General features: G+C 35.7%; 1 protein-coding gene across 7 annotated transcripts; it reads left to right on the top strand.

Annotated features, from left to right (window-relative positions):
* Window positions 1-1517: 1517 nt before the first annotated feature.
* Window positions 1518-18180, top strand: LOC110099490 (ubiquitin-conjugating enzyme E2-17 kDa). Of its 7 annotated transcripts, none has more exons than XM_020826659.2 (5): window positions 1518-1622; window positions 1994-2100; window positions 16722-16849; window positions 17087-17191; window positions 17713-18180. In XM_020826659.2, exons 2-5 carry the CDS (start codon window positions 2031-2033, stop codon window positions 17854-17856), a joined length of 447 nt encoding a protein of 148 aa, XP_020682318.1. In that variant the 5' UTR covers window positions 1518-1622; window positions 1994-2030; the 3' UTR covers window positions 17857-18180. The 7 variants fall into 7 exon arrangements, with proteins under 7 accessions (XP_020682318.1, XP_020682319.1, XP_020682316.1 ...); XM_020826660.2 differs by having other exon boundaries at window positions 1990-2100; XM_020826657.2 differs by having other exon boundaries at window positions 1526-1668.
* Window positions 18181-18626: the final 446 nt, after the last annotated feature.

The following is an 18626-nucleotide window of genomic DNA, read 5'->3' as shown; positions in this document are numbered from 1 at the left end:
TCTTCAACTACATGTTTGTGCATTGGATATTCATGCATCGCTAAAATGAAAAATTCATTTACTTTACCTCCACGAATATTCTGACCCACAACAACTACAAATGTTCTTGCCATAGACAAATCGATAGGTGTGAAATATCCTAATTATGTGTCTAATTAAAAAAACGCCCTTATGATGCATTTAATTTTAAAAGCATATACCATAAATAATAGAAGTTAAGCTATATATTATATTTTATTTTAAAATATTTTAATAAGATCATTTAATACTATATTTTTTCTTATTCATTCTATTTTTCATTGATATTTTATAATGGCTATCCTTTTAAATAAAATAAGCAATTTTATTAACTTAATGCCAATAAGTTATAATAATTTATAATATAATGTGACTATTTATCTTTAATTGAATCTACTACATTCAATAAATTTAAATATGTTACTTCTTTTATGAGCAATTTTATTATTAGAATAATTTATTTTAAATTTATTTGTAGTATGTAATATCATATTATTGTATGCCACAATACACACTTCAACATAAAGAGAAAATGTAATAACAGCATTTTATGAAGATCTAGCACACAAGACTCCGCCAGATATACTATAATTTTTTACATGAAAAACCCATAAAAAGAAAAAAAAAATCACTATGTATGATCTAATTAAACTGATTTCACTTGTATTTATCATAAGTGGAAAATGATGTCATTTACCATGATTAAAGATGTGTTGATGCAAACATAAATGGATTTTGCATAGTAGAAGTTTTAAATACTATGTTGCATGTGAGTTATATTCAATATATCATTTATTGTTTATTTGGTCGTTGTCCTTTGAGGAGAGGACATCCGAGACCTAAAAAGTTCAACATAAATCTTTGTGTTGGCCTTAGGAGTCTGAGTTGGTGTCGATGTTGCGATCAACCTTACGGGCGATGAGGTATGTTTATTATTGGTGGTAGTATGTGATGAAGTCAACATACATAGGTTAAGTTAGGTGACAATGGTCTAAGCCTCCAAGGACTGTAGTTGAATGATAGTGTCATAAGGGCCATTGTTGGGGGATATTGGTGTGAGGACCATAGTTGGAAGTAGGTGTTCAGAGGATCTTAGGTTTATTGGATTTGTTTTGCGAGATTTGATTATAAACATGCGAGATTTGAATAATGTTTAATCCTCCCATATAGATCCCAAAAATTATAATTATATTTCAAATATTTGATTTGTACACATTTAGATTTGTATCAGATCATTCTTACTCTAGATGAGTTTGTATTGTCATTACGTTCAATTTGTCTCTAAATTTGTTAAAATTTTATGCGGTCATGAATTTATTTTGGAAGTTCAAATTTTGATGACATATTAGTATATTACATATACATTTTTTATTTTTTAAAATATAATATTGCATATTATGTCAACTTATCATGTTTGACTTAATTTTTATATTAAAGTCATATTGTATTTATGTTTAAAAAATCATGTCATATTATTGTAATATCAATATAATTAATATATATAGCATCATAAATACTTTCCTTTGAAATAAATTTTCTCAAACCTGCGATTATAAATTTAATCCGAAGGCGCTGTATCGAAGGGACACGATAAACGAACCGAGGTAGGTCAGTGATTAGCAGGGAAGAAACCCTAACGAGTCGGAGGGGGTAAACTAATCTTGCTCCGGTTGGATTTTTTTTTTATAATTATTCTCGAAGGTATATTATCGACGTTTTAGTTTTCGCGTTGGATGGATGGTCGTCGTAGCGTTTTGGTTTCTTGTTTTGATTCGTAGGGTTTCGATGATTGATGATAATTTCGAAGAAATCCTTTTAATTTCTTGCCGGTGGTGTAATCATCTTATTGATCGACGATTAGGGTTTCGATTGCTTGATTATTAGACGAGTTTTTCTTTTTGGATTTCGTTTTAAACTTTTTAGTTTGAGGACATGGTGTTTTGTTATCTGATACTACTTTGCTTGTGATAGACAGTGATTACGGTGGTGCTTGAGGTTTCGGGTTTTTGCTGATGGCTTCTAAGAGAATTCAGAAGGAGTTGAAGGACTTGCAGAAGGATCCTCCAACATCATGCAGCGCTGGTATGGTTTGCAAGTCTAAATTCTTCTGTTTTGTCCTTACTTGTTTTCAGCTGATCTGCTTCTGTTAATTTCTGCTTGATTGTTCATATCAACTATTTTCTTTTTGTTTCGTTTTAATTCATAAATTTTAATTTTTTGTTAACTTTTATTTGCAGCAGTTGAGGTAAACATGCACAAATCTAAAAAAAAAAAGAAGAAGAAGGATGTTGATACTGTATGGCTGTCTAACATAAAGTATTACTATAACCAATACGTGGAATGATTAGATGTACACTTATTTATTTTAGTTTAATCAGGGCGGCAATATAGAGCAGAAGGCGATGGTCTTTTTTAAATTGCAGTAAAGCAAATGCTTCTTTTACAAATATTATTTATCAATATTGGTATATTTTTAGAGATGGCGTGGCTGCCAAAATGTTTTTTTTTTTGTTGCAAAATAGTAGCACTCAATTGGAATGCATGAGGGAGTATTCATAAATTCAAACTAAGTTGGGATAAGGCTAATGATGATTCTTTTAGAATTTCAATGCAGAAAAATGCGTTTTTCAATGCTCAAAGTTTAAGATTGCTGCTTTTTGTTGTTAATTGCTACTTATTCATATTTTCAAATTGAAGGAGCATAGTACGCTTGTATTTTTGCATATGTTGACTGTAGTAGTATATTTTATTAGTTTGTAATATTAGGGAGACCTTCAATCATTAGAAGGTTTTCTAGTGATTTAGGTTAAAATGTTAATATGATGGTTGTGGTAATTGTCCTTAAGTTTCTTAGGTGTTGAAATGATCGAATAACTCGTGGTTGGAAAATTTTATGGCTTGTTGTGTGTTTGGACGCTTCTTATAGCGAAAGTTGAGGTGGAAATATATTTTCTTAAAAATTTCCCTTTAGAATCAATTTTTGATAGATCAACAATGCCTTCGTTTGGCTGAGAATTCTACAATTAGTCGATAGTAGTAAGTTCTGCGACCAGGGTAGGTAGTTGTCTATTGGTGAGTCATTCTCGTGGTCCTTAATTCAATAACTTGAACATGCAAGAAACCAAAATATAGAATTTAGAGAAAATTGAAATGTTTGAACTAAGTTATTGTGTAAAACCTTAGTTAAGGATATCATGAGCAACAAGATATATGATTATTTGAGCTTCCAAAATTTCCATTGCATTTGTGTCCTGAATACAAAAAAATGAAGTTATTGGCCATTTTGACCGTCAAGCTGATGATCTAATGTTTGTGTTTGCTTGATGTTATTATTTTAGAATTTAGAGAAAATTGAAATGTTTGAATTAAGTTATTGTGTAAAACCTTAGTTAAGGATATCATGAGCAACAAAATATATGATTATTTGAGCTTCCAAAATTTCCATTGCATTTGTGTCCTGAATAAAAAAATTGAAGTTATTGACCATTTTGACCGTCAAGCTGATGATCTAATGTTTGTGTTTGCTTGATGTTATTATTTTAGAATGTTTGATTTATGCAAACGACTAATGTATCTTTAAGATTAATGGAGTTTTGGATGTATTCTTACGTACTCCCAAGATTTGTGGAGGTTTGAATAGTAATGTGGGCAAATCATGGGGATTTGACTACATACATATTTTGATTGATCTATGTAGGCATGATCGATTTAGGACCTTGATTGATTTGATGTTGAGTGACCCTACTTGATCGTAGGGTTACTACATTTTTATGATACTTGGTTCCCTTGTCATGGTTTAGTTACTTTCAATAATGGTCAGGTTGGTGCCATCATTGCTAGTTTTGTTGGTTGGCGGATGTTCATCGGTGCTGTATTGAAAAATATGGGTTGTTGTTAGGTGCTTAGAGAGAGAGAGAGAGAGAGAGAGAGAGAGAGAGAGAGAGAGAGAGAGGGGGGTCCTTCACCTTTTCTTGTTGTCCGCATCTTTGAAGAAAATGTAAATAAGTCAAGTTAAAATTGGCTCAGAAACTTTATCGATTTAAAATCGACTCATTTCTAATTTTTTATATTTTTTTTTTAGTTTAAATTTTGGTGCAATTTTATAATTTTAACAAAACCTTGGATACCTTTTTTTAGTTGATTAAACCTAAAGTTTGGGTTGCAGGGATGATAATGAGGGAGGGTGGGCATTCATTTTAATGATTGTATGGTAGCCTAGTGTTGTTGGGACACTCATGGGGATTGATGACTTCTCAATGAGAAGGGCGATGGTGGAATCAAGGGTGTGGTGCCTGTTATATAGATAGTGAACAAAAGATCAACTAAAGTTATGACATGATAAGTGGTTGAAATGTTGAATGTTGATCATCCTGGAGTAGGAGGGTTCTAAATGGCGCCAAAGTTGGGTAGAGTGCTGTGGTTGGCAATGTTGGTAAGGATGTGATAGGGATGACAAGCTTCATGGAAACATTTGCAGTCATGATAGTGGTGGAGAGAGGCAACAATCATCATGGTTTTAGATCATGTTTAAACCCATCACTCTAGTTCAAATTCTTTTAAAGATATGTTGCATAGTGGTGTGTTGAGTCTATAAATGTGTCAAGATTTGGGCTTGCTTGTTTTGACCTTACATTCGTGGATCTATTATGGTTGGTTGTCATTTGATGATTGATTGGTGTATTTTCTTTTTTTGACTTTTAAATGGTTCACATTTTTGGTTGTTTTTGGTTCAAAGTTGAACTTGTTTGTAGGCCTAACAAAGTATGCTAGTTAACTTGATTACTTTTACTGGATTTTGTTAAATTTGAAATTGTTAATGTGGACTTATTAATTTGATGCCTTTAAATTTACAATCTATAATTTTTTAGCTGTTGGTCTTAATCCAATGGGATGAGTCTAATGTGTTTAAAATAGGCTGATATGATTAATCTAAATTTTTGGTGGTAGTATTTTTTTGAGCTGTCCGTTGGAGATTACATAAATGTCTATTATATACTAAGAGAAGCTTTAGATTAGGTAAATTGTTGCATGTTCTTGCATTCTAAGAGGATTTGTTGATAAAAGAGGACAACCTCTTAATTTTATGCGTGGAAAATTAACCATCAGGTGGCTAGTTGGAACTCTTTGTTTCCTCTTGCCATGTGTGCTATGCTCATGTACTTCTTTGGTGATAACAACAAGAAAGAAAAGTCTTATGATTATGGAAGAATCCTAGAGGCATTGCCAAATAATGAGGGGTCTATTATAATTATCCGAAGGTATTTGTCTCCCCCCTTTTTAGTAATTTGTTTTTTGTTTTTAATTATTCATTCTTCCTTTGATAGTTCATTCTCTAATCTTATGGTTGGTCAAGTACCACCTATCTCCTTGGAAATGAAGTTCGTGATCCCATCATTTTTTGAATATCACGCATAATGAATAGGCAGACAATTTTTTTTATTTTTTATTATTTTATTATTTATTTATTATATTTTTTTAATTTTTATTTTTACAATGCTTAGCTTTTTTTCCCTTTGTTTTTGGCATTATATAATAATTGGATTGTTTATTGCCTTGCCTCCTTTCCGAAAGTGTAGGGTTTTGTCCTCTTCTTTTTGGAAGAAAGTTTGAGAACACTTTTTTGTAGGGGTTGAGTGGAAGGGGGGAAGTAAGTTGCTTTTAGGTTTTTAGTGGAGAGAGCTATAGCAAGCCAATCCTAATTTCTTTCTTTGTTTCATTTGGTGGTGGGGGTGGGTGGAAGCGGGGAAGCAAGTTTTTGTTAGGGTTTTAATGGAGAGAGCTATGTCAAGTCAATCTAAAGTTCTTTGTTTGCTTCTTTTTAGGTTGCCTTTCCTAGGAGTTGGGCTAATATTTTTTAGGATTTAGACAAATTTTTCCTAAATTTTTTCCCAAAATTACTTAAACTTAATTGTATGTGCTCTCTGATAGCCTTTTGCATTGTCTTTTGATTATCATCTTGAAACTTATCTTTGCACTGGTTGTTGATGTAGACAATTTTGTTAATCAGTTTGGTCCTCTGTAGTTGGAGAAGATGGAATTTGAAGCTTTAAAAATGGGTCTTTTTACAAATTTTAGGTTGTTAGAAACATATGACTTAGGTCGGGTAGGTATACTATGGAAGCCTCTCAAAATCAATTTGGATTTATGCCAGGTAGGTCTACTATGTAAGCCATACATTTTTTGAGAGGTTTGATGGAGAAGTATAGAGAGAAAAAGGAAGATCTTCATATGATATTTATTGATTTAGAGAAAGCACATGATAAAGTTCCAAGAGAAGTGCTATGGAGAGTTCTAAAAAAGAAAGGGATTAATAATATGCTTATATCATTAGAGGGATATGTATGCTGGAGCTGTTACTTGTGTTCAAACACAATGTGGTTTGACTAAGTATTTTCCTATTTCAGTTGGATTACATCAAGGATCAGCCTTAAGACCATATGTTTTTGCTTTAGTCATGGATGTTATTACTAGAGATTTGCAAGAGGATGTCCCCTGGTGTATGTTTTCTGCTGACGATATTTTTCTTATTGATAAGACTAAAGAGGGAGTTGAAGGTATACTTGAATTATGGAGTTCAACCATACAGTCTAAAGGTTTTCGTTTGAGTAGATCTAAAACCGAATACATGGAGTGTAATTTTAGTAGTAATAGATCTAGTGGGGTTTTTTGACTTTGAACGATCAAGTCATTAATAAGTACACATTTTAGATATATTGGGTCTATTGTTCAGAGTGATGGTGAAATAGATAGGGATATTATTAGTAGAATTCAAGTTGGATGGATGAAATAGAGGAATGCATCGGACTTGTTGTGTGATATAAAAGTACCACTCAAATTTAAGGGAAAATTCTATAAGATGGTGGTTAGACTTGCAATGCTTTATGGCGCAGAATGTTAGCCATTAAAAGAGAAGCATAATATTAAGTTTAAGTGTTGCAGAGATGAGGATGTTCAGGTGGATGAGTGGCTTTACTCTTAGATACATAATACGAAATGTGCATATACGTGAAAAGGTTGGAGTAACTCCAATGCCAGATAAGATTAGAGAGAGTCGCCTTAGATGGTTTGGTCACATAAAACAACGTCCTTCCGATATCCCGGTTATGAGAGTAGATGTATTTGATTTAACCTATGTTAAGAAAGGTAGAGGTAGACCTAAAAAGACTTGGTTATAAAATATTAGCAATGTCCTTTCTTTATTAGTTCTAAATGAGGATTTGACTCTTAATTGGTCACAATGGAAAAAAAGGATTCATGTAGCCGACCCCACGTATTGGGATAAAGTCTTGACTTGGGTTTAGCAAGGCATTAATGGACGGTTACACTGAATTTTAAATTTCTTCTTTTAACAACTAATAATATTAAAACGATTTTTCATAATTTTTTATAATCACAAATTCAAATATGTGGAAAGGGCCATTAAATAACAAATCAAATATGTTGAGAGTGCCCAATGGGATTATCAAGGCACTAATGAAAGAGCCACTAAGTCAAAACTATAATTAGTCTAAGATAATTACTTTTCTCCTGTTGTGCCAGGTCAACGATAAATACTCTTCCATCACTCATTTAGTTCTTGATATATTATCATGAAATTATTGATTATAATAATGATAAGTTATCATAAATTAGTCGATACATCACGTCTTTAAGTTATAGTTATGTAAATGAACAATAAAACAATATGCATGCTTATCATAAAAGACGAATTAGTTAAAATTATTTTATTCCAATATGATCATTTGAGAAGTTTTGAAACATTCATTTGTACCGTTAGAAGAGAGTACTATCTTATCTTAGCTTATCTATATCATTTTTATATAACGCATCTAACGGAGCACCATCTAAATTATAATATTTAAGATGCTTTCACTTTCTTGTTCTTTTCAAACCTTTTTTATTTTATGTGGGGGTCCATTAGTGTCCCCAATTAGTATCATATGTGGGAGAACTCTATCAGTCAATATGCACATGCAAATACTTTTATATAGTATGTTTCATTCACATTTTTACATATCATTCAACTTCTGTCTAGAATAAATTGTGTATAAGATTAATGATGCAGGACTAAAATGTTTTAAATGTATGTGATACGAAATTGTACGATTTCTTGATAAGAGAAATTAAGATTAAAACTATTAGCAAATTAAAACGATCATATAAAACATAAGAGTGGTCACTTCCGCTTAGGCTAAGTTGCACACTAAGCACTCGGATTATCAAAACAACATAGAAAATCAAGTCATGCAAATAGAATAGCCTTTAACAAAAATCTCTAATCTAACAATAAGACTAGAAGCAAATAAAGTGCACACAATCCTACGTTTACTAAGCTTTGGCAACGACGAAACAAAGTCTTACGTTTACTAAGCTCAGGTAAAGGTGAAGCTCAGCTTCTTGTGAATCTCCATCACCTACAAGATTAGGGGGATTTAGAAAAGTAAATAAAAAGGGGAAGAAGTTCACCCTTATCAAAACCATGAGACAAGTAGGCAATGTGTTGACGAAGTTTGTCGTAGTTTATCGTGAAGGTTCAATTGGAGGAGAAGAAATCTTTTCCAAGTGCTAAAGTGTGAATATATCGATTCTTTGCTCACCTTGAAGAATCCTTTGAGAAAGAAGGGCTTCCTTCAACAATTCAAGTAGGAGAAGGCAAGAGGAGGGTGGTCGGCCAATGGATGAAATCTGAAGAAGAGTTAGGTTCAGAATTTTGGAATCAGGTTTAGATTTTGGAAGGGGGAAAATTGGGAGGGAAGGCTGAAATCACTTTCCCAATCAAGGTTCTTTGATTTGGAAAGAGTTTGAACATCCTAAGGGGAGGCGGGTAAGGTAGGGAGGCTGGGTAATTTAATTCCTAAAGAGGGGACTTGAGTTTGGAAAGAAATAAAGAGGTGGGGACCATGTAGAGGCCGGCGACATCCAAAGAGGGGGAAGGGGTTTGAGGGAAAGCAATTACTCTTCCTTGATTTGGAAAATCAAATTAAGAAGGAGGGATCTTCAATCCAACTCAATTCATAATTCAAATTGAACTTAATTTAGGAACTTTCCAAAAATAGGTATCTTAAATTAGGAAGGAAATTTCAACTTCAAATTGCTTTGAAATTTGAAAATTGAAATTAAACATTTCCAAATTAAGAGGATATAATTATGGAAAAAATTCAAGGTGTGATTTGAATTTTGGAGGGAGGAGGAGGGTGATGAGGCCGGCGGCTAGGTGGGCTTGGAAGGAGAAATTTCGGTGGGGTGAAGGTGACGTTGGGTGGTCGGGTGAGGGTGGAGAAGGAATTGGGGTTATCCGGTGGTGAGTGAAAGAGGTGGGGAGGGATTTCCAAAACCAGCGGCTAGTTGAGGGGGAAGGAGGAGGAAAAATGACAGAAAAGGTTGAACCACGAACCCGACCGTCTTCAAGGTTGGTGGGTGATCCGTTTTCCCTCTCCTAGGGATTCATCTCTCAAACACTCTCAAAATCTCTCAGCGAAATCTAGCAAGGGGAAAATTTTATCAATCATTCATTCATTAATCTTTAAAGAGAAAACATATGGGCTATAAATAGCTCGGACATAAGATTCAAAATAAGAAAGACAACAATGCCCTCAGGGCTTACATATGACCTCCCTTAAGTAAGGGGTAAAAACGTACAAACAATTACAACATAAATAATAAAAGACAAATAACATAATAAAAGAAAAAAATATATGAAGTGACTCAAAACTATATCGACTCGATCGTAGCCGTAGATCGACGGCCACGTCACTGCTGCACTTTCCATACTCTGATGTCCCCATCAATTACTAACTTAAACATGCTGAGAAACCTTTAACATTCATCTTAAAATGACCAGTAAATTTAATAGCATAGATAAATCATGAATGAATTTGTAATAATAATTGGTTGAATAAGTATTGATGATATTGATGCATATGGCTTAGAAGAAGCAATATTATTGCTATAAATTAAAAATATGATTACTCATCTTTTAGTGCACATATTATGCCATTTTTGGATGATTGTCTTTTGTGAAAGTAAGACTTCATGGGACATAACATTAGTTTAACATAGTGATTTTCACAAGAAATATACTTAGTGAACTTTGAGTGCTCGTTGTTTTGTTGTAGTTTTATGTTCATATTGATCTTTTCACTGAGAGGAAATTAGTGAATGGAGGCGTGGTCTAGTATCCCTGGGCAAGGCCTATTGTGTGAATTCATTCTTTCTGCATGTAGAGGAGTTGTGTAGGCTAAAGCCACTTAAAGCTTTTTGGCTTCCCTAGTTGGAGGTGGAAGACTCATTGTCAGTAGCTGCTTTTATGCTGTGGAAGCAACCAGTGTGGAGTGGTGTCCATGATTGCATTCTGATGTGTTGAGCGGCAAGGCAAATGCTCACTCTTCATATTTTGGTCTTTTAAACGTGTTTAATTTCTCCTAGATTAGGGTGAAACTTCCGATGGTTTTAAAATATTGGAATTTTATAGAAAATTGAGAGCTCAGATTGAAATTAACGAGCCTGACTTGGCTCATACGAGAGCAAAAATTGAGGTAACCTATAGGTATAGGTATACTTGAATTGAGATCAGATCATATGGTTTTAGCTGATCTTGGTCTGTGTTAAGATTGACTTTGGATTGGCAGATATGCGATCATGCCACTTTTTCTTACACAAATTATTGCTGTTGTTGGAAGTAAGATTAAGGCCACCTATTAGTGGGGATTGGAGGGTTCAGCGACCATATAGCTGTTCCCAAGCTCTCTCTTTCTTCAAGCTTAATCAAAGGATGTACTAGTTCTTCATAGAGGATGAATCCACTTGAGCCGGATCGGGTCTGATTAGTGAAAGGTTTGGCTTGACCTGTTTAGTGGAAAGGCTTACATGTTGTCTCAGGTTGTGTGCTTAGTTTCTTGCGATATCATCCTGGCAGTTTTATGCACATCTTATAAGCCAAATAATTTATATTGAAAAACTCCCGTGATTAAGCATGCCAAAAATTTGTATTTCGTTTATTAATACTTTATCTGGAATCTCATTGTTAGACATGCATTTCTACTTCTGAAATCCTTCATTTGTTTATATGCTATTTCAACTAGATCAAGTATAACTACGGTAGTTTCATTCATTGTGCAGAAGCATTTTGAATAATAAATTGCATTCTCCATAATAATAGGCGGACCATCTGAGATACTTGATTAGTGCTCAAATCGGTTACAAACTTCAAAAGTTGAATGCAGCTTTTCTTTTCCAGCAATTGTTATTTGAAGAAAGCTGGTTTTTGTTTCTTGCATTGCATGTGAAGAAAACTAGTAAAACTTATTGGACGTTATAGATTTGCTTTTAATGCGTGTTGTTGTTTTCTTAATTTAACTCGTCAACTCTATGTTTGAACTTTTCTTTCTGCATGGCCATGCAAGAGAACTTTTCATCTTAATCGAGGTTATAGAGCCATAGGGCATTTTGCACATCAGAAGGGCAAGGAGCTACCTTATCGTTTTCCAACTATTTGTTCTCAAAAGATCATGTTGGAGATTACTTTGGTGACAAATGACTTGGACAAAGCACCATCTAATCCACAAGTTTTTTGATCTTTGTGTATTTATTTGAAATAGTGTGAACTTTTTTGTGTTAAGTTGTCTAAAAGAGTTAATGATTTATTACTCAGCTTTACTCTTGTTTCTGTTTTATTGTTATTATGCTATTTAATTCTGCACTCATTTCATTTTATTAAGCTAATTATATCCCCTTCTTTAATTTTTCATCAACGCCACTATGACATTCTTCATTTTCTTACATATTGTATTTTTCACCATTTTCTTTGTTTATTATTTAATGTTAAATTTATGTTTATGATTTTATGATTATATTGATGAATAATCTCATATATCTTTTTTTTTTGTGATTTATATAATTTTTTATGTGCATATTTTTAAATATAGAGGGTAAAGTACAAACAAGGTAAATCATGTGAGGCGAAGCTCACTTTGGCGTTGTAATAATTATTGTTTTCCACTAAATTTGGTCAAAGAATATTTTTTTTTAAATAAAAAGGCATGCTTATGAGATGGCTTGTATAACAAGTATGTTGTTCTCACTAAAGATTTGCATGCAGTAGTGACAAAAATTAGGAATAAATTGCAGAGTGACAAACAAGTTTCAAGATACCTTGAAAGTTGAAACAATATGTTATCTAATGGATTATGATAAGTTTGTATGATGAAGCAATATTTAGCATTAGAGATAATAATGTTCTCAAAAAAATTTCTATCACAGTATTATATTATGGGTGTGGAGTGTATTCATATTTTTTTATGCTGGTTGTGAGAAGGCTTACAAATAATATTCTTAGCGAGATATCTTCTATTTGTAGTTCTCACAATATCGATGGGAGTGGGTTCTATTGACCAGGGGTCTTATCTGGATAATTATTTGAATTAGGTGATGCAAGGGAGTTTTATTACTTGAAAGTTAATGACTTTTAATAAAACGATAAGATGACAAGATAAGAAGGGACATAATAATTAAAGAAGAATTAAAACAACTTATTTTGAAGAAACTAAATGGAAAGAGAAAAATTTTGAGGCATTGAGGATTATAAGTATAAGAAATCTACTATTGGCTGGGGATCTTGGTTGAAAGATAATTGATAGATAAAAGTGGCTTGGGCTCATGTTTGACATAGAGTTGATAGATAAAAGTATTGACATCAATTTGCTTAATAGTAGTAGGATGATTTCCATCATATAAATTGTTTGTGAGGACATTTAAATATATCTAGTGGTTATTTTCATTCAAGTTAGATTATAAAATAGTTTGAAAACTCGACTTCAAGAAGAGATGAATGGAATATCACAACGGATATGAGGAAGAGAGGGTATTTCTTATGGTTGATTTTAATGGAGATGCATGTTCTAGTAATATGTACTATGAGATGATTCTTACAAACGGAAAAAAGGGATACGAATTCTATGAAGTAATATATTTAATTTCATAGGACCATATGATCTTGCAATAATGAATATAAACTTAACACGTGGAAAAAATTGGGCTTTGTTTCGAGGGAAGTGAATGAATTGAAGTCTAAATGATTTTTGGTATTATCATCGATTTTAGTGTTTAATCCCTATTTTCCATTATTGTGGAACTTTGTATATATACCACAATCAATTCGAGCAAATTTGACTGAAGTGACGATCAACTAATACAGCGTTACATGAAATTACCTAGAAGAGGCATCCGTATTGTTTGGGTTGCTGCATGGGTCGAAACACGAAATTTTTCTACTCACGAGGCTACAACACACAAATCGAGTTGCATGAGGAATGAGAAATTATGTATGGGGTCGACTCTTTTAAAAAAAAATTATATATACACACGTGTGTATATGTTCATAATCTTATCTACCCATATTTATCTAATCAAATCCACTGCATAAGTGTCGCCCAATCCTATCTAATTCTTGCTAGCGGTGTCAAAATCTGACCCGACCCGAAAACTGACACGAACCCGACCAAAAAAATTATGGGTTCGGGTCAATCCGCTTATCATACAGGTCGGGTTCGGATTCAAGCTTTTGACCGGTTTGCAAAATCGGGTCGGGTTCGGGTTGACCCGGGAACCTGAACTCAACCCGATTTGACCCGGGAAAATGGTTGTTGCCGTGCCGCATTCAGTGCGTCAGCCCGTGAGCGTGACGTCGTGTCCTCGTCTGGACTGGACGAGACGTCTTGCCGCAGCCTAGTCGAGACGTCAAGTCTCATGTGTTAGTCGAGACATCGGGTCACGCGCCATCTAGCAAGAGCAGGGCGTCCGTCAGTTCAAACCAGTAGGCCGCACAGGTGCACCTCGAGCATTAGTCGAGACGTTGGGCCTCACCTCATTGCCTGATTTGCTGGCACTGCACAACACCCGCAGTCTCGCAGGCCACTGGACGCATTCGCCACTGCGCCGGCCTCTCCTGGCGCGCTGGGCCGCTCCCGCTGGCCTCGTCTGCTGAGCTGGCCTCGCCTATAGAGAAGCCTTAAAAGCCAAACAGGTAGGTTTTGTGGGTCGGGTCGGGTCAGGTCAACCCGGTAACCCGCATGGGTCTGGTCCGAGTTGAAAATCCTTTCCAGTTTAACTAAATGGGTCGGGTTTCGGTCTACCCATTTATGTCCGGTTCAACTCGGGTTGGACCCAAACTCGACCTATTGACCCGAATTGATACCCTTACTTCTTGCCACTGCCACCTTATAACCTTATAATGAAATAATTTAAAAAATGGCATAAAGGTTCTATCTCCCTTTTTGCAACAACCTATTATCCTTCTTGTTCCCACATACTCTCTCCCTCTGTTTCTTCCTTATAGAAGCTCCTAATCCTACCCCTCTCAAAAAAAATTCCCGTATCGATGACCCCGTCATCCTAATCTAGCCCGACTGAGCTCCAAACACCTTCATCCATCAACCTTAGCCAGTCAATCGCCCTACTTGTGTAACTCGATGATGAGGACATCGTCAGCATTTTCGACGCCGGAGATCGACGGCCACGAGCATGACTTGTATTTTGTCATTTTATGTAGTAGCGTATTTTATTTTGACGTTTTTCCGTTTTTACCCTTATGGGCATTTAGTCGCTTATGTAGCCCGAGGGGCATTTTAGTCTCTCTTCCTAATCTCCTCCCTACTCCCTATGGCAAGCCAACCCCTACTCCTCTGCCAAGCAACCCAAGGCGTAGCTTCGACCACCTTAGGCAAGCTTTTATACTTGCTGCCCAACACTTCCATCTCCTCTTCACAGTTGACACACCATAGCCTCTAATCTTATTCGTAGGCAAATCGCTTTCTACCGCCTTCTCATTGTTAACCACCCTAGCCCACAACACACCCATTCTCGTCTCCCTGCCCCCTGCCACCTGCCCCCTCGCCACTCAAATTGTTATTGGCCACCATGCTTAGTAGCTTAGTTCCTTATAACCCTGGCCCCTTGAAACCAACTAGGGGTGTAAATGAGTTGAGTTGGCACGTGAACCGACATCAACTCGGCTCGTTAACGAGCTTATTCAGCCACGAGCTCAAATATTAAACGAGCTCGAGTTCGAGCTTGTTACAACTCAACTGTTGGCTCGAGAGCTGGCTTGAATTAATTAATTATTTATAATTTTAACTAACATAAAATTTTTATGTATTAAAAAAATATACTGCATTTATTATATCATTAATGTAATTATTATATAGTGCAACGGTTGTACAAATTTTAAAAAAAGTCTAATTTGCTATTATTACTTTTTTTATAGAAAGGCTGCTGCAACATTCTATTTTTTCTGAACTAATTAAACTATTAAAGCAGCAAAGCTCTGCTTCTTGCGGCTAGAATCGTGAAAAATGTCCTTTTTTTTCATTGTTCTTCTTTTCATTTTTTCGAGCCAGCTTTTTCTCCACAACCAGCACTTCCCAGTGACGACGAAGCAAGCTCTTTCGATCTTTCTTCTCCACAGTTGACACTTCCCCAGCAACGACGAATGAAAAGCTTTTGCCTCAAGCCAAGATCTCGAAAGAGAAAATAGACGAGTCGAGCTCGAGCTTGTTTTTGGGCTCGACACGAGCTCGAGCTGCTCTTTTGAGGGATGAGTCAAGCTCGAGTTTGCTGCTAATCGGGCTCGACTCTACTCATTTATACTCCTAACACCAACATCTCTAGGCTGCTAGCATCTGGATCACTAGCTCCCCTAACGAGCCCTACCCTTTAACTCCTCACCATACCTCTCTCTCTCTAAATAAGGGGAGAGAGAGAGAGATCTCAAACTCACCCATTTTCACTCTTTTTTTTCCGTCTTTCTAAAACAATGAGAATATGCTCTCTCTTTCTCTCTTCAACTTATCTCATCTCATCCTCTTTCTCTCTCTCCTTTTTCTCTATCACCCTCTCTCTATCAGACTTCTTATCATTGCCATAAGTCGTCGTTGTCTCGCGCAAAGGTATAATTTCAAAATCTCAAAATTAAGCACCTTTGTGCGTTGGTCAAACGCGACGAGGAAATTTGTGAAATAAATACTCATATGCATGATACCAATGTGGAGATGAAATTCATGAATTAAGTACTTAAGTGTATTGCACCAACGCAGAGAGGAAATTCGTGAAATAAGAGCTCGTGTGCAGTTGTAGGTTATGAAGACCTATATACGCTATTTAAAGCGCTGTGGGATAGGAGACTCTTTGATTGCAGTGTCCGAAGACACCAACTATGCACGCTTTTGGAAAACCTAGCCCCTCCAATGAGGCCTCTTATGTAGGGGAGACGTCGGGAGGCTACTAAAATTTTTTTATGAACACAATTTCAAAATAAAATGGGGAATAATTAAAATGGTCTGCAAGACTAAAATGGAAAGAAACAAAAATTTAAATGCACACCAAGTATAAAATAAAAATAGTACAATGTAATGTTTGCTATTTTGAACGTTTAGAATTGAAAACAAACATGGGTCTTGTGATGAGCTGGGTAGCTCGCCTACGAGAAATAACATTGCTTTTTGACTCCAATGAACAAACAAAATTCCACAATTACACAGTTCGGATCCGCAACATGCACCAAAATGCACTTGCAAGTGGATGGTTTTGAATGTGCTTGTAGTTCTGCTTGCAAATTTAACATCTTAATTTGCCCAGATGTTGCGATGACAGTTTGAATGTGCTCATGTGCCACAAAGAGAGTGATGACATTTCTCATTCTATGTTTCCAGGTCCTGTAGCTGAGGACATGTTTCATTGGCAAGCAACGATTATGGGACCTGCTGACAGCCCCTTTGCTGGTGGAGTTTTCCTCGTTTCTATTCACTTCCCACCGGACTACCCTTTCAAACCCCCAAAGGTAGTTAATCTTCCTTTCTGTAATATAACTAACCGCACAATATTGCACTATGCTTAACCCACAATCTTTGATCTTTCAAGTAGTTTGGCTAATTCAAAAAGCACTTTCAGGGTTGTTTGAGGTCCTTCTTTTTGGGTTTTTGCTTTCTGTTTTGTGCTAAATAGAAAGCAGATAGGAGCCAAAGAGGTTCCAATCATATTTCACATGTTCTGATTTACCTTGGTTTTTTATGGGCAGGTCTCATTCCGCACCAAAGTTTTCCATCCAAACATCAATAGCAACGGCAGCATCTGCCTTGACATTCTCAAGGAGCAGTGGAGTCCTGCTCTCACTATATCAAAGGTGAATCTCATCTCCAACCGAAAAACTCATTTGTCACTCCAAAATACAGTAATACACCAAATTGCAGTAACTCGTCTCCCACCGAACTCCATTTTCTAACACAAAAAAAGAATATTCCTAGTATATTCTTTCCCATACTTCATTTTACATAATTTTTGAATTAAAAGAATGGCGGGTGAGCAGTGCGGAGTGATTATTGTGTCCAAACACCGAACGTGTCCAGAGACCAATAAAAATGTGCCACATCACTAGGCGCTCGGTACCGACAGTAGTACCGGCAGTACCGCTTGGTACCGCTGTCTGGACAGAATAATTATTCGAACGATGCGACGCTATTGGCGTCGCTGCATCCGCTGTCAAATAGCGGAAAAAATGCCGCTCGGATGGAGCGATCAAATAAACACCATACATTTGTACGGCGTTCCATTGGAGATGCTCTGAATCTCATCTGACATGAAGCAGTTGAGTAATTTTCTCAAGTTAGTTCTTTTCAAGCCTTTCATACTTGAAAAACTGTGCAGGTTTTACTGTCAATCTGCTCACTTCTAACGGACCCAAACCCGGACGACCCTCTGGTGCCCGAGATTGCCCATATGTATAAGACTGACAGAGCCAAATATGAAACAACCGCTCGATCCTGGACTCAGAAATACGCTATGGGCTGAGAAAATATCCGTTCGGGGTCAAAAATCTCGCATGCTATTTAGGTACTAAATAAAGACTTTGATATGGTTCAGTGACTAAAGTTTGGGTCTTTGCCATGATTTTACTACTAATGTCCTTATATCAAGGCAGTTGTTATGTGATTATGTTTTGCCGTTTATTGGCTTCTGACTGTGATTTCCTATGAATTAGCAATTAGCACCCTGTCTGTACGTATGAAATTATAGTTATGAATATCGGTTCTGTTATAATTTTTGTAGGGTGCTGGTTTTTTTTTTCTTCTAAAATCATTTCTTTTCATCTTGTATTGTCAAATCAGTTTTTGATGTTGTGCGTGTTTTATGAGTATCGTGTTGTTCTGTTTTGCCATGATTACCATGCAGATTTATCAACATATTTCCAGAAAAAAAGTTTGTTAGCATTTGGTTCGTAAGATCTTCTCCAACCGAATTGCAAATAGTTGTTTGTTTGTCTGCCTCAAGCTCCACCCAAATGTCATTTACGGTTGCATTTTCGCAAAAAAATCATGAAATGATGGAAAGGCGAGCAATTCAGGGCGGAGTTCGGTTGAGAAAGAATATAAAATTTTGTGTGTTTGAAATGGAATTCGGTTGGAGATGAGTTACTGCATTTTGAATTGTTATTGTATTTTGAAATTGAAAATGAGCTTTTTGGTTGGAGATGCCCTAAATGACGATAAATTATTATGTGCGTACGTCGAACACAACTATATGTCTGGAGACCAACAACAACGAGTCACGTCAGCGATACC

Source organism: Dendrobium catenatum, unplaced genomic scaffold (genome assembly GCF_001605985.2).
Source record: "Dendrobium catenatum unplaced genomic scaffold, ASM160598v2 fragScaff_scaffold_716, whole genome shotgun sequence".
Classification (NCBI taxonomy): Eukaryota; Viridiplantae; Streptophyta; class Magnoliopsida; order Asparagales; family Orchidaceae; genus Dendrobium; species Dendrobium catenatum.
This window is presented reverse-complemented; position numbering and strand designations above follow the sequence as displayed.